The sequence below is a fragment of the Condylura cristata genome, unplaced genomic scaffold (genome assembly GCF_000260355.1).
Source record: "Condylura cristata isolate star-nosed mole 26May11 unplaced genomic scaffold, ConCri1.0 scaffold00015, whole genome shotgun sequence".
Classification (NCBI taxonomy): Eukaryota; Metazoa; Chordata; class Mammalia; order Eulipotyphla; family Talpidae; genus Condylura; species Condylura cristata.
The window spans coordinates 34,713,353-34,727,231 of NW_004567116.1; the positions used below are offsets into that span (position 1 = coordinate 34,713,353).

The 13,879-nt window shown below is 43.8% G+C and overlaps 1 protein-coding gene across 5 annotated transcripts in view; it reads right to left on the reverse strand.

Moving 5' to 3' along the window:
* PPFIBP2 (PTPRF interacting protein, binding protein 2 (liprin beta 2)) overlaps window positions 1–13,879 on the reverse strand; it is a 131,473-nt gene that overhangs the window by 78,596 nt on the left and 38,998 nt on the right. For all 5 annotated transcript variants that reach the window (XM_012725568.1, XM_012725569.1, XM_012725566.1 and 2 more), the window contains exon 3: window positions 6,216–6,430. In XM_012725568.1, the coding sequence (XP_012581022.1) occupies window positions 6,216–6,430 (215 nt within the window). The remainder of the gene's footprint in view (window positions 1–6,215; window positions 6,431–13,879) is intronic.

Consider the following 13,879-nt stretch of genomic DNA (forward strand, 5'->3'; position numbering starts at 1 on the left):
TAAACAGATTTGCTACTTTGGCCAGAAAGAGATTCCAAACTAAATCTGTCAGCACTGCCCTGGTTTTGTCTGAGGACCTGGGAGCTGAGTCAAGGTGGTGAAGCTGCTCCAGGGGGGTGGACATGGCCACTCCTGGTCTCTTTGCCTCCTGAGAGAATGGAGAAGGTCCCCAAGGGGGCCTGAACTGGCAAGCAGGATGTGCAAGGTGAGCACACATTCTGAGAGGCCTCACCCTCCCAGAGTCCAGCCAGGCCCAGCAGAGACTGCCGGTTTACCGCATGCTGCCAGCTGCCCCTGGGATGCTGGCCTCGACTGAGTCCTGACACGAGGCAGCTATAACTAGAGAGGCCTACAGCCTGAATCCAGGAGGCTAACCAAGAGGTCAAGACGGAGCAAGGCCAGGCAGCTGCTTTAGACGGAGCTAAAGAAAATGCAGGACTGGAATGCTCAGCCAGCTCTTGCAGACAGACTGCCAAAACAACTGTCATTTCCACTAAGGAAACTATGTCCAGAGAATGGAAGAAGAGGTCCCCCAAAGCCACAAATGAGTGGCAGGTACTGGCCTCTCAACTCACCCCCCCTCCCACACTGACTCACCCTCATTTGGTTTGCTTCCACCTGGCCAAACGCACCAACCAGTAACCCTGCAGCCTTGCAAAGGAAAGCTGGGGTTCTGCTTGGTGACCAAGCCTGCTCCATGAGCCCTCCTTCCAAAGAGGTACCCAGAGTCTTCCTTGTAAAAGTGTCTGCCAACGTTCTCTCCCTGGGACCTGATCCTCTTGCAGGGGACACATCTAGAAAAGTCACCTCCATGAGGATGGTGGGTAAAAGGATAGTATGAGCCAGAGCACCTGAGGTCATCCTAGAACCACCGATTTAACCCAGGGGTCCCCCATTCTCTGGACATCCTGTTAGTAACATACAAACCTTCTTATTGTTTATGCCACTAGACTAGAGAAAGAATTCCAAGTGACAGAGAAGTCACAAGGCAGAGCTGACCCATCTGAGGACAATGCACCGCAGAGATGACTCTGGAGTCGAGGACAAAGTCAGAGTGTGCACAGAGAATAGCACAGACATGCAAAGGACACACAGACATGAACGAGGAGGCTCAGAGCATGCCTGCCTCGCTCCTCAAGCTGCCTCTCTAATGCCAATTCTAAGCCAGGGCGATTTACTCTTCTAAATAATTCAAATGAGTATCTGGTTTAAAACAGTGTGTGTGTGAGCCACCTGGAGTAGCTCTGCTGGATAGAGAGGGAGAGGGCCCCTATTCTGCATGGCTTTTCATGAGCTACCGTGGGGGGCGAAGGGGACAAAGCTGTGCCCCGCCAGCCACGAGTGGAGAGGCCAGGGAGGCCAGGGCTTCTTACTAAAGTGCTAGACTGAAACAGTCTCAAACTGATCTAAAATGTACCTATGGTTTACATTCTATTTCCATAGCGATAAAGCCCTACTACAGATATGTGTGCACCCAAACTGTAAAATGACTTCAGATCTGCAAGACCAAAATACAGATAAACTCTCTCTGTCCAAAAGCAAAACCCTGACATTCAGGCTTGCTGTCTTGGAATGTTTGTATGAACTCTTGACCTCCTAAATGTACACCATTCATAGATGGCTGGTGGCCATAATTACTCTAAAAGATTTATGGATAAAACAACTTTCAGCTTCTCTCCAAAGAAAGCATTCCCCCAACCACTGGAGGTAGCCCCCCAAAGATCTGTAAATCTGAGAGTGAGCGGTTTCCACACTGCATCTTAAATACCCACATTTACTGTCTTTAGGTCACAAGTATTTTGGAAGTGTTTTCTTGTAAATCATCGAAGTTTTAGGCCCACACACTAAAAAAATACTGCAGATAAATTAGAGTCAACCATGGGGTAAAAATCAAACCATAGAGATACAAGTGAATATTATTTGATCTGAGGTAGGCTTTTATAGAGAGAAAGGAAAAAGAAGAAAGACTGAGGGAGTTAATTACAATCCTTTTAAATTGTGCCTCAAAAGGCTCTGCAAACATTACCTAAAAACAAAGTATGGAAAAATCAATGCTGAAAATACGGCAAAAGTCTAAAATATCATTTACATATGTTAGAAAAGCATTGACATCCTAATAGAAAAAGTCATAGAGTATAAATAGACAGGGCGAGGGGGGCACTCCCAAGGAACGCAAGGGAATTTGGAGGCAAGGGAGAGAGAAAATATAAGAACTTTTAACCTAGTTTTTTAAAGATCTCTATTGTGGGCTATGTTTCTTAGTTTATATATATATCTTAGGAAAATACTGCAAAAGTGGGTAGGGACATATCCAGAATGTAGATGAATGAGATCAGAAGTTTCAAATCATAGAGAAAAGAAAATCTGAGCAGCTAATGAAAACAAAAATGTTTAGCCTTCTTAGCAAACAAAAGAATGCAAAAAAAGGAAAAAGAAATCATTTTCCCTTTGAAGTTGTGTGTTTGTTGATTAGGATGCAACACAAGCCCTGCCAATGAAAATATAAAATGAGTAAAATGGGAAAAAAATGTGTCAAAGGTTTATTAATATTAATAAATACTAATTATAGTTGTTAACAATAGTAATCATATTTGTTAATAAATTTATTGATTTAGTTTAGTTGTAGTAATCTAGCAATATAAATGAATAAATTAATGGTTTGTTAATTTTACCTTTAGGTTAGAAGTGCCAGATTTAGCAAACTTCATGGGACAAGCTTATTAAAAAAATTACTCATTGCTTATCTAAAATACAAATTTAACTGAGCACCCTGTATTTTGTCTGTCAACAACTTTTTAACTGTTTAATTCTAATTTTAAGATTTTATATTAAGGAAATATTAGGACACATTTTTCTGAAAGATAAAAAATAATGTAAATGTCCGAAGTTGAGACAGGCTCATAAGTTCAGGTACATCCAGGAAGGAACACAGTCATTATAAACTATACAAAGGAGAAGAAAAACCAGCCCTGGAGGGGTAGATTGGTTGTTTGTTGGGAAGATACTTCAATGAATCTCTCGATTTTGTAATAAGGTTATGAGAGGACACATATTAATAAGAAAGTGCTAAGCTGCCTGGTAGCTTAATGGAAGGTTCAGGAAGCAGTAGAAGAGGGTCTTCTGGGAGTTGCCAAGGTGGCCAGGTACATGGTAACAATCCAAGGCCAGAGACAGTCAATGCTGATTCTCACAGAGGCGGATGGCAGCGGCAGACAAAGGAGTGGGGCCATCCAACACTTGGTTTTCAGTTTTGTGTTCTGCAGTGGAATATCATATAGGCTCACTGTTCCTGCAATTCTGAAACCCAAAATGTTCTGAAAGCCTGGACATTTTTGTTGTCTTTAAACAATAATAATATTGGGGCAAAACTTACAATAGAAAACCTGGCCTGAACTGGAAGGAAACTTACAGTTTCTTCTGATCTCACTTCATGGGGAAATTCCTAAGTTCTACTGAGGCAATGTCAATGTTCTTCTCACCCTGTAAGTCTAGAGACGGGGAGTGTAAAACAAAGGTCCACTCTGATCTGTCTAGAGTCTAGTCCCTCTGAGTTCCAAAACTTTGGAGCCAGTGGCCTTAGAATGAGAAACTACAGGCTTGCCATGTTCTTAGAGTGTCAGTAATTTCCTTTCCTATATCCCAAGTCAGTCATGCAATGGGAAAGTCAGTGTCATGGAGAATAAAGAGCCATAGCTGTCAGTGGTGAGCAAGAGAGGAGATGACTGGACCAGCATCCTGAAGTCCCAAGAACAGTAATAGCCAGAGAGCTCCCAGTGGACTCTAGGGAGGCAAAAAGGAATGACCCTTTCTGTTGTGGGATGGAAAGAGTGCTAAAGATACACCCCAACCCTGACACCCACCTCCCAGCCTCATTGAGAGCACCAACTGCACAACAAGGGGACTCCTGTTGCTTAGCACCAGAAATCTGAGAGACCCAGCAAATACAGCCGCATTCGGGGGGAAGAGATGAACAGCAGGTTTGCACACCTGAACTGCAACAAGACTAACTGAGGCCCATTCAGCTGCCCCCAACCCCCCTCCCCCTCCTCCACCCAGGTAGTATCTGGTTGTAGTATTTTTTTATGGTCAGTGTAACAATAGATTTAATGCCAATGTGTTATCTTATGATTCTAGAAATTGGAAATCTGAAATGGGTCTCCCTGGGCCAAAAGAAGGAGCCAGCAGGGCTGCCTTCCTCTCTGGGGCTCCAGGAGAGATTCTGGCAGCTGCCTGCACCCCTTGGCTCCTTGCCCCTTTCAAAGATGCAAAAATAAGATCTATCTTATTTAGGGGACCCAGAATCCCCTTTCCCCGGTATCTACCCTAAGGACACAAGAACATTAATCTGAGTGAAAGATGCATGCCTGTGTTGATTACCACACTGTTCATAGTAGTCAAGCAATGGAAATAACTAACACCCAAAGACAGATGAGTGAGACAGAAGACGTGATCAATATACACAATGAAATATTCCTCAGCTGGAAGAAAAAAGGAAATTTTGTCATCTGGGATAGTGTGGACGGGACTGGAGGCTGTTAAAGCTACGTAAAATAAATCAAAAGGAGAAAGACAAAAACTGGATAATTTTAGTCATATGTGGACTAGAGAGAAACAAAATGAAACAAAACAAAACAAAATAAAAACCAAACCAAACTCAAGCTACAGGAAGGGTGGGGGGAAAGGCCCCAGAGGACCACTGAGGGGGCCATGGGTATGTGGCGGCGGCATGGTGTTGGGCATGCATCTCAAGAGGTGTGAACCTATACCCCAAAATCTTATACAATATTGTTGACCACTGTCACCTCAATTAAAAAAAAAAACAATAAAAATAAATAATGACTAGAGTCTAAAAAGGAGTCCTCTCTCACGTCATCCTGACACTGACTCTTCTGCCTCCTCCTCCTCCTTCCATTTGTAGGGACCCCACCGATTACATGGGTCTATTTGTAGGGACCCCACCGATTACACTGGGTCTATTTGTAGGGACCCCACTGATTACACTGGGTCTAGCTGGGTCACTCCTCTCAAACTCAGCTGACAAGCTGCCTCAGCTCCCTCTGCTGCCTTCCCCCTTGCCGTGTAAGATAACATAGTCACAGGTGCTGGATATAGCCACAGCAAGTGGTATGTGGCCTCTCTGGGAGAACAGTATTCACCCCACCACACCAGTACAGGTAGACTATATAACACCAGGCGGACAGCCGACATCATGAAAATACTGAATAACATCAAATGAATATAATGTCGAGTTCTTCAGTGTTTAGAGGAAGGCATGGCATGAGACTACCCCGACAGGCTCCTGAGCAGAAAGCAAGCAAGGACATCTGAGAGGTAACCCCAAACCACAAATGGCTTAGGCTCTGAACAAAGATGTCTGAACCTCCTTGCTCTGTGGTTTCCAACCTACACCCACATTCTAATTTAGTGGTCCTGCTCCTGCCTCCTCACCTCTGCACATGCTTCCCAATTCTGAGCCTAGTCTGCAGGTCTGTAGCTTTGGAAGACGGCACCCTGGCTCTCCGGCTCCGCTTGGGTGAGTATAGTTACCTTCTGCTTCCTCAGCTACCCTCAGCCCTCCAGTGGCTGCATTCCAGAGCCTTCCTCCATGAACTAGTTCTTTGTCTACTCATTCTCAGACACTGCTAGTGTCTTAAACGTGACCAGCTGGTCTCCACAAGAAAGGAAATGGGTAACCAAAGTCACAGATTTATAGGTTTGTTTATTCATCTGCTTCCTTAGAGAGAACACAGTAAGAGTTAGGAAGCTGTGGGCACTCCAGAGACAGCAAGTATTTCTAGAGTGAGGGATAGAGGAACTGCTGGAGACTAGGGGCAACAGTCAAGGAATAGATGAGGTGATGATGTTGTGGTTTCTTGTAAGAAATAGGGGCGAAGTGTGCAACAGAGGTGAGAAGCCACGTAGGAATTATAACTCAGCAAGCTGTACATGTTATCCCTGGGGGGAAACTGTCCACATTTGCTCTTTTCAGGCTCTAGATTGGTCCTCGGGAGAGGACCATTGGGGCACCCAAGCAGGTTGATTGTGTAACTGACGTTGCTTGACAGGGCTTTAGCCTCCCACTGGGAAGGGCCTACCCTACCAAAATTAGGCGAGAAGGAACACAGTGGAGGTACTGGCCCCAGGCAGTGGTGGCATCCTTGGGCTCCATGGTTATGTTCCCCAGGTGCTCCCCCAAAAGGCATGGGCCTACTCACCGAGATCTCCTGGAACCACTCCTTTATGTAGGCAACTGTGGGGCCTGGAATCTGGCTCAGGAGGGCTGCTCTCTCCTGAGGGTGCTCCAGTGTCTCCAGGGCCAGCCTCAAGTCCTCAACAAGATGGAGCACGGGGAAGGAGTTCATGCAGGAAGCTGGGGAAGCCAATCCAGGCTCACAGGTACCATCACCAATATCTGCACCTGTTTTTGTGCCTGGAACAACAGAGAAGCAGGAACTGTATTTAAAAGGGTGGCATCCATTTTCAAGGAACTGGTGTGTGTGTGGGGTGGGGGGGGGAACACCTTGAATCTTGCATTGAGCATAAGAGAAAGAAACCCACCAGGTGGAGACGATGCCCGGGGGAAACTCACACACTTAGAAAACTAAGAAATGATAGCCAGTCCTCACCAGCAACCGAAAGCAAGCTGGTTACAGCAATGAGATACCACTCTTCAATTTTTCAATTAAAATTTGTTTGATTTTAAGTTTTGAGTTGACGTGGTAACTAAATGTTTATGTTAACGTGGTGGGCTACAGAGATGGCCAGCAAGGTTCCTCACCTTCCACTCCCCTAATCACAAGGTGATTACTGACTCAGGCCTGGCCTAGTGCCTGGCTGGGGTCCACAGAGAGCAGTGGAGATACTGTGTGCCAGCTCCAGGCCTGGGCTGTAAGAGGCCTGACAGCGTCCATGCTTCCGATCTTCATACGCACAGCACCACATTACAAAGCTTGGTGACATGCTGGAGACAGTGAGCCTGTCTCAGGTCTTCCAACCCAGAGGAGCCAACCACTGACATTGTTTGGGAAAAGGACAATTACTACACTCTTTCTGGGAGGACTAGTGAATTGGGATCTTTATAGATTCTGGAGATGTCTATACCCACTTGTGGGTGTAGTATAAGAAGCTCCTTACAGGTCAGACAAGAGCATGCTAGATGCTCTAGGATGCTAGGTTGCCCTGGGCAGTAGACACATGTCCTCAGGTATGACTGGGAGAACCTGGGAGAACACTGACTGAATTGCTTTGCGCCCCAGAGATTGGTCAGTGCAACACCTTGTTAACAAGATTGAGCTTTGGGTGGGGATTGGAGTAGATCAGGGAACTCGCTCTCTCTAAAGCCCCAAAATCCAGTATTCAATTTGACCCACCCTTTTCCCGATCAATAAAAAGGCCAGGATCTTGCCCTTAAGGACATCCAGCCTGTCCCACCACTCCTGTTTCTTTTCTTTGTTGTTGTTTTTCTGCCTTAGTTTTCTTGTAATTAAAAAGAATCTGAGAACCAATGAAAAGTCTTTGGCATAATATTTTAGTATTGCCAAACACAAAGAAATGAAGTTTGTTTCCCAAAAGAATAAGGGAATTTCTCACAATCACAATAAGACTATGTGTTGGGCATTATTGTCTTTCCTTGTGGCATTGCTCATGCAACATCCCCTGATGTAGTCACACTTCCGACCTGTGTTAATTCCAATGTATATTCATGTCTCATCTCCCCATCAGGGGCTGGGAAGTCTCCAAGGGCAGCATCACCACCACAGCTGAGTGCCCAGCATTGTGACCTCTGCCCAGAAGACTCAAACTCTGCTTGGGTGAGGGCAGAGGGAGAGTGCTTGGATTTCCGCAGAGAGCTGGCACCTTGGGTCAGCTCTTACTAATTGTACATGCCCCAAATAGGATTGTTTTGCCTTCCCAAACCACACCAGTTAAAAGGGAAAAAAATCCTCCTTGCATAATGACAGAGATAAATTTTCAAACCAAATCTAGGACAGCACAGTTTTACCAAGAAATTCTGTGCTTCTTTCAGCAGTAAGAAACTTCATAAAATGTGGTTTCCACAGTGGAATTGCTAGGGCATTTGAATTGTTTATCAGGCCAACGGGATAAATAATGTGAAATCAGGACTCTTGGAAAATGTGGGCTGTGAGGCCACCACACCACAGTTACATGTCTCCCTCCTGGTCCTCTGCTCTTCCAAGAGCCAGCTTCCTGCTTGCCACGGCAGGCTTTGGCAGGAGAAGTCCACACAGAAGGAAGCAATTACTGTTTGATTGCCGGTTTGCTTTCTGAAAGTGCAGGGTAGAGAGAATTGTAGGTCACAATCCACAAACAAGTCAGCGGCTGGGGTCTGTGATCACCCCCTCACCAACATGTGCTCTAGGTCCAAGGTGACTGGGAAGGGACATCGTCACACTATAGGGATGAAAATGGATGCAAGCAAGCAAGAGCCTGAGAATGACTGAGTAATTCCTCTCTGTTCAGGACACACTCCAACACATACACACACACACACCTCACAATGTAGAGTGAGTCAAGCAGGGAGTAAGTAGGAAGACTGAGTCTCACTAACTTCCTAGGTCTCTAAGCCTTTCTGCCCAAAAGTCTGAGGGCTCTTCCCTAAGCTTCCAAGGATATGTATCTGTGGGTCCATATGTATGAGTACATGTATCTGTATATACATGTATATATGCAATGCATGTATGCATAAATGACTTTAAGTTCTATTTCTTGGCAAGTAATATTTCTTTATCAAATTAATAGTCAGTGGCCCTCCCTGGTGGCGCAGCGGGTTAAAGCACAGCACTAAGAAGCTGAAGCCACTTCCGCATGAGTTCGATTCCCCCCTGCCCCGGAGGCGACCACAAGGCGTGGCAGACCTCTCCTGACCCGCCCGCTGCTCCCCTCAGCAGTGTACTTCGTCGATCTGCCTCTTCTGCTCCCCACTCTGTCTCTGGTGAAGCCTCTCACCACCCCTGAGCCTCTGGCCTGTACCCCAGTTCTGTATGAATAAATAAATAAATCTTTAAAAAAATTAATAGTCAGTAAATACTACAAGAGTGAGTGGAAATATAGCAGTGTTAAAAAGTTCCCAAGATAGGCCCTCCCTGGTGGTGCAGCGGGTTAAAGCACAGCACTGAGAATCTAAGACGGCTTCCGCATGAGTTCAACTCCCGCCTGCCCCGGCGGTGACCACATGGCACGGCAGACCTCTCCTGACCCGCCCGCTGCTCCCCTCAGCAGTGTACTTCGTCGATCTGCCTGTTCTGCTCCCCGCTCTGTCTCTGGTGAAGCCTCTCACCCTCCGCATCTCTGGCCTGTACCCCAGTTCTGTATGCATAAATATCTTAAAAAAAAAAATTAAAAAAAAAAGTTCCCAAGATACTTATAAGAGCAGTAAGAGCACAGCTCCAGTGACAAGATTTCCTTGATTACAAATCTAAGAATTAGACATGGTCATAAGACAGAAAAGAAAAGGAAAATGAAACATCCAAACACCCCCTCAATCATGAGGATGTCCATGAGAAAATGCTGTCGGATAGAAAGGCGTCTGCAGAATGATACGTTGAGCCTAAACTTCCTCTCCTAGAAGAATGTGGTGACCTACCTCCAAGGGGCCCCTAGTGACTTGCCCCCTGCCCCTTGACATTCCTGGAATTATTCCTTCTGATCCTGTGTCATATCAAATTTGCTCTAGAGGATGGTAGAAGTGATGAGTGTCACTTCCAAGCTTAGGTCATAAAAGGCACTGTCACTTTGGCCATGTTCTTTCTCAGATCACTTGGTCTGGGAGAAGCCTGCTGCACTCTGTCAGGACACTCAAATATACCATGGAAGAATCTGTATGTGAGGAATTATGGCCACCTGTAGTAGCCGTCCAGGAGCTGAGTCCTTCTGCCAACAGCCATGTGGAGGGCCGACCTCAAGGCAGCTCCCCCAGTGCCAGGCAAGACTTAGGTTAGCAGTAGCTCCAGCTGAATTCTTAACTATAACCTCATGAGCTATCTTGAGCCAGAACCACCAACTAACCTAACCTACTCCCAAATTCCTAGCCCACAGAAGTTGAAAAATAATAAATGTTTATTATTAAACACTGCTGTGCTTTGGGATCATTTATTAGGCAGCAATAAACAATACAAATAGCTAAGAACATTCTGAATGTGTAATCAGAGGGAACTTCCCTGTTAGAAAAAAATGAGATCTTGATTTTATATGTCATACTGCAAAATTAAAATTTAGACAGTTAAGTATTATAGATGAAAACTTAAACTATAAAATGAAAGAAAACGTAGATCAAAATTGAGTTAGAAAAATATTAAATAAGCACAGGAACAATCAAATAAAATATAAGAAATTTGACTATAAAAATTAATTTCTGGAACATTAAAGACAAGTTACAGCCTGAAAAAAAATTGTAGCAAGTATAACAAACGATCAGTATATACTTCATATAAAAGAAATGAAACCTTACGTCAGTAAGAATTATGCCCTGATTCACGTCTCATGCACTAAAATGGATAAAAATTTCCTAGGGGCAATCAGAGAAAAAAACCCAAACATAAGCAGACAATAAAAATATGGAAAGAAAATATTTTCTTACAAATAAATAAATGGTATTTTTAAAAAAGATTTATTTATTTATTCATACAGAACTGGGGTACAGGTCAGAGATGCAGAGAGTGAGAGGATTCACCACGGACAGAGTGGGGAGCAAAACAGGCAGATCGATGAAGTACACTTTTGAGGGGAGCAGCGGGAGAGGTCTGCCTCGCCATGTGGATCTCCTCCAGGGCAGGCGGGGATCAAACTCATGTGGAATTGACTTAAGCTTCTTAGTGCTGTGCTTTAACCCGCTGCGCCACCAGGGAGGGCCAATAAATGGTATTTTTCAGAATTGTTTTTAAGATGTATTTATGAATACAGAACAGGGGTACAGGTCAGAGGAACAGGGTCATGAAAGGATTCTTAATGATAATTCAGATTTTCACCCACTTGTTGATGCTGAAAAAGCAATAATATTCTATATACTTGAAAGTTGTGAAAGAAGTAGATTGTAAAAGTTCTCACAACAACAACAAAAAAAATGTGTAACTGGATGTTAACTACAATTGCTATAGTGATCACTCTGAACATATACAAATATCAAACCATGTCATACACCTGAAACTAATAAAATGTTATATGTCAGTTAGGCCTCAATTTCTTTAAAAAAGAAGATTTAGTAACACAGGGGACTACTTCTACTATTCAGTAACAAGAAAATTAGAATTAAGACACACCTACGTATGTGTGTGTATATAGAAACCAACACAGAACGCTGAAAGCAAGTGACACTCTGCGCGGTCCCTCTGGGTTCCAGAGGCCAGAAAGGCCTCAACACGGAGTCAGTCCTCCTGAGGCAGAAAATAAGTGACTAAAAGCTCCCAGGCTTTCTCCTTGATCAGATTTCCTCCTGGCAGGAAATGCACACTGAAGGTGGGGGACTCAGGTATTTTCACAGGACAATCGCTTTAGAAAATCTCAGAGCAGGCCGAGGCATATGATAGAAAAGGCCTGTTTGGGACAGAGCCAAATGAAAGACTCCCATCCCCCCACAATGAACAAGTAGAATAGCTGGAAAAGATAACAACACATTTTTTTTTTTCTTATCATAGAGCCAAGCTTGAAGGAAAAGAAAAACCTTGAGCATCGGAAACAATGAGGGAACTCAACATGACGTTCAAGCTGACTCTAGAGTAGGCCAGATCCAGATATGGGACATGGGGCTGCAGACTGGGGTTTTAATGATCTCATTGAAAACAGTCAGCTCAAGTGAGGGAAGGAGGAAGAAGGGGAGGAAGAGAAAAAGAACTGTCAAGTATCGACTTTTTCAAGAAGAAAGATCTGAAATTATCCCTATGGCAGGGAAGCATGTAATAAGCTCAGAGCCTCCCTGCATTTTAGAAAACTATGTGTGTACATACACCCTGTGAGAAATCAAGCTCAGGCCTCTGTGTCTATATAATGCACACTGATATAATGTCATGTTTCTACTCTGCACTTAATACTAAAATCCTAAAACAGAAGTTAACACAGGTCTAGCAAGGTCTAAGGCCTTGGCACAATTGCCCAGAAGGCTTGGTTGTGAGCTGTGTATACACTTCCTGCAGATGACTGCCTCCAGTGGAAAATTATAACACAAAGCGAAACAAACCAAAATGGAATACTAGATGCAACAAATAAGCAAATGCATATCCTTATAACTGGGATTAATCAAACAACACAAAAAAGACAAAATAATTACTGTTCGATATGCCTAAATATAAGGCAAGCTGTTCCCCCTCCCCAGAATTACTTCTCAGAAAAGAGCAATTCATTTGTACTACTAATTTCTCTTTGAAGGCATCCTCTATACATCTCTATTTTGAAGACCAAAACACCCCAGAGGGAAGATTAACACAAAGTGTTTCAACTTTACATGCACAGGGAAATCATGTGAGTTTTCAAACAATGATGCCTGGTTTCCACCTCCAGAATATTCTAATTGAGCTGGCTTGAGGTGAGCCCTGGTAGAATAAGAAAGTTCCCAGGTGTTTTTCTGGAACTGAAGCCATTGCGCTCACAAATCACCTTGGTTAAGCTGTATTTTGATGTTTAGAAATTTCATTTTAAGGATGCAAAAGCAAAATTTAATACAGATTTATTATGTAGGCTATAGGAAACATGGAATCAAATAAGGCTGTTTTCCGCCCTCCCACCACTAGCCTCTTAGGGCTACCATCTACAGTCTCACTCCCCTCTAGGTTGCGTTGATGACCTGGCCAAGAGGCATGTGCATCAGGTACGCCCACCTCTGATTATGGACACCTGGGCCCAGAGAGCGCTGGGCGTGCTCATACGTGAATACCTGGGCCCAGAAGCCAGGCTGCACGGCGGCGTCTCTCTGAGGCTGAGGAGGGCTCAGTTGCTGTCTCCCTGCCAGCTGGTCTGTCCTCTGATTCAGCTTTTAAAGCCTGTAAAATGAGACCCAGGACTCCAAAATTCTCTTTTCATCTACAGGAATCAACAATGAACCCACCCAGCCTGGGATGGTTGCACAACTAAAATATTAGTATAGGATTTTACTGAAAGCATTTATTGATCATTTTAAATATACGTATGTGGTAGTAATTAGGGTTATTCAGAAATACGCTGGCTCTCCTCAACCTGAGCTCAGGTAAGCTTATACCTGAAGTTACTCATGGTCACATAACTGCTTTTGGCCAATAAATATGAAAAGTGACAGGTACACAGTTCTCCAGACCTTTCCACCTGCCCTGGCCTCTGGCAATGGGGGAGGCTGAATCAGCCTGTTTCCCAGAGTGATGATGACACTCTGGAGCAGGGAGCTCCGGAAGGTCTGGGGTAAACTTGTCATGTAAGAAATAACCTTTGTTGTTACAAGCTATGACACTTAGGACTGTTTGTTAATGCACTTATAATTTCACCTATTTTCACTTAAAGAAGGTACACGTGCTTTACAGTTCAGAAATACATACACTCAAGATAAACTTAAAAATTATTCAATTAAGTAAAAGGGGATTCATGAGATGAAGTACCTGATGACAGCAGCATATATGAATTTAACATATAATCAAGTTGATATTTTGGTCTCTGTCTGGCCCCTTTGTATTTTCTTAGTTTGAAAACAAGGAAGGGTTAGATCACATAGATTAACATTAGGCAAAATATGCAGTCTTTTAAGAGGTAAAGAGCATTACCACCACAGGATAAAAGGTTTTGCCAGAAAAATACTATTCTAAAAATGTATTTATATAATAAAAAAACAGCCTCAAAATATATAATACAGAATTACAAGGAGACAAAATCCACCATCTATAATAATATTTCTCAGAAACAGAAA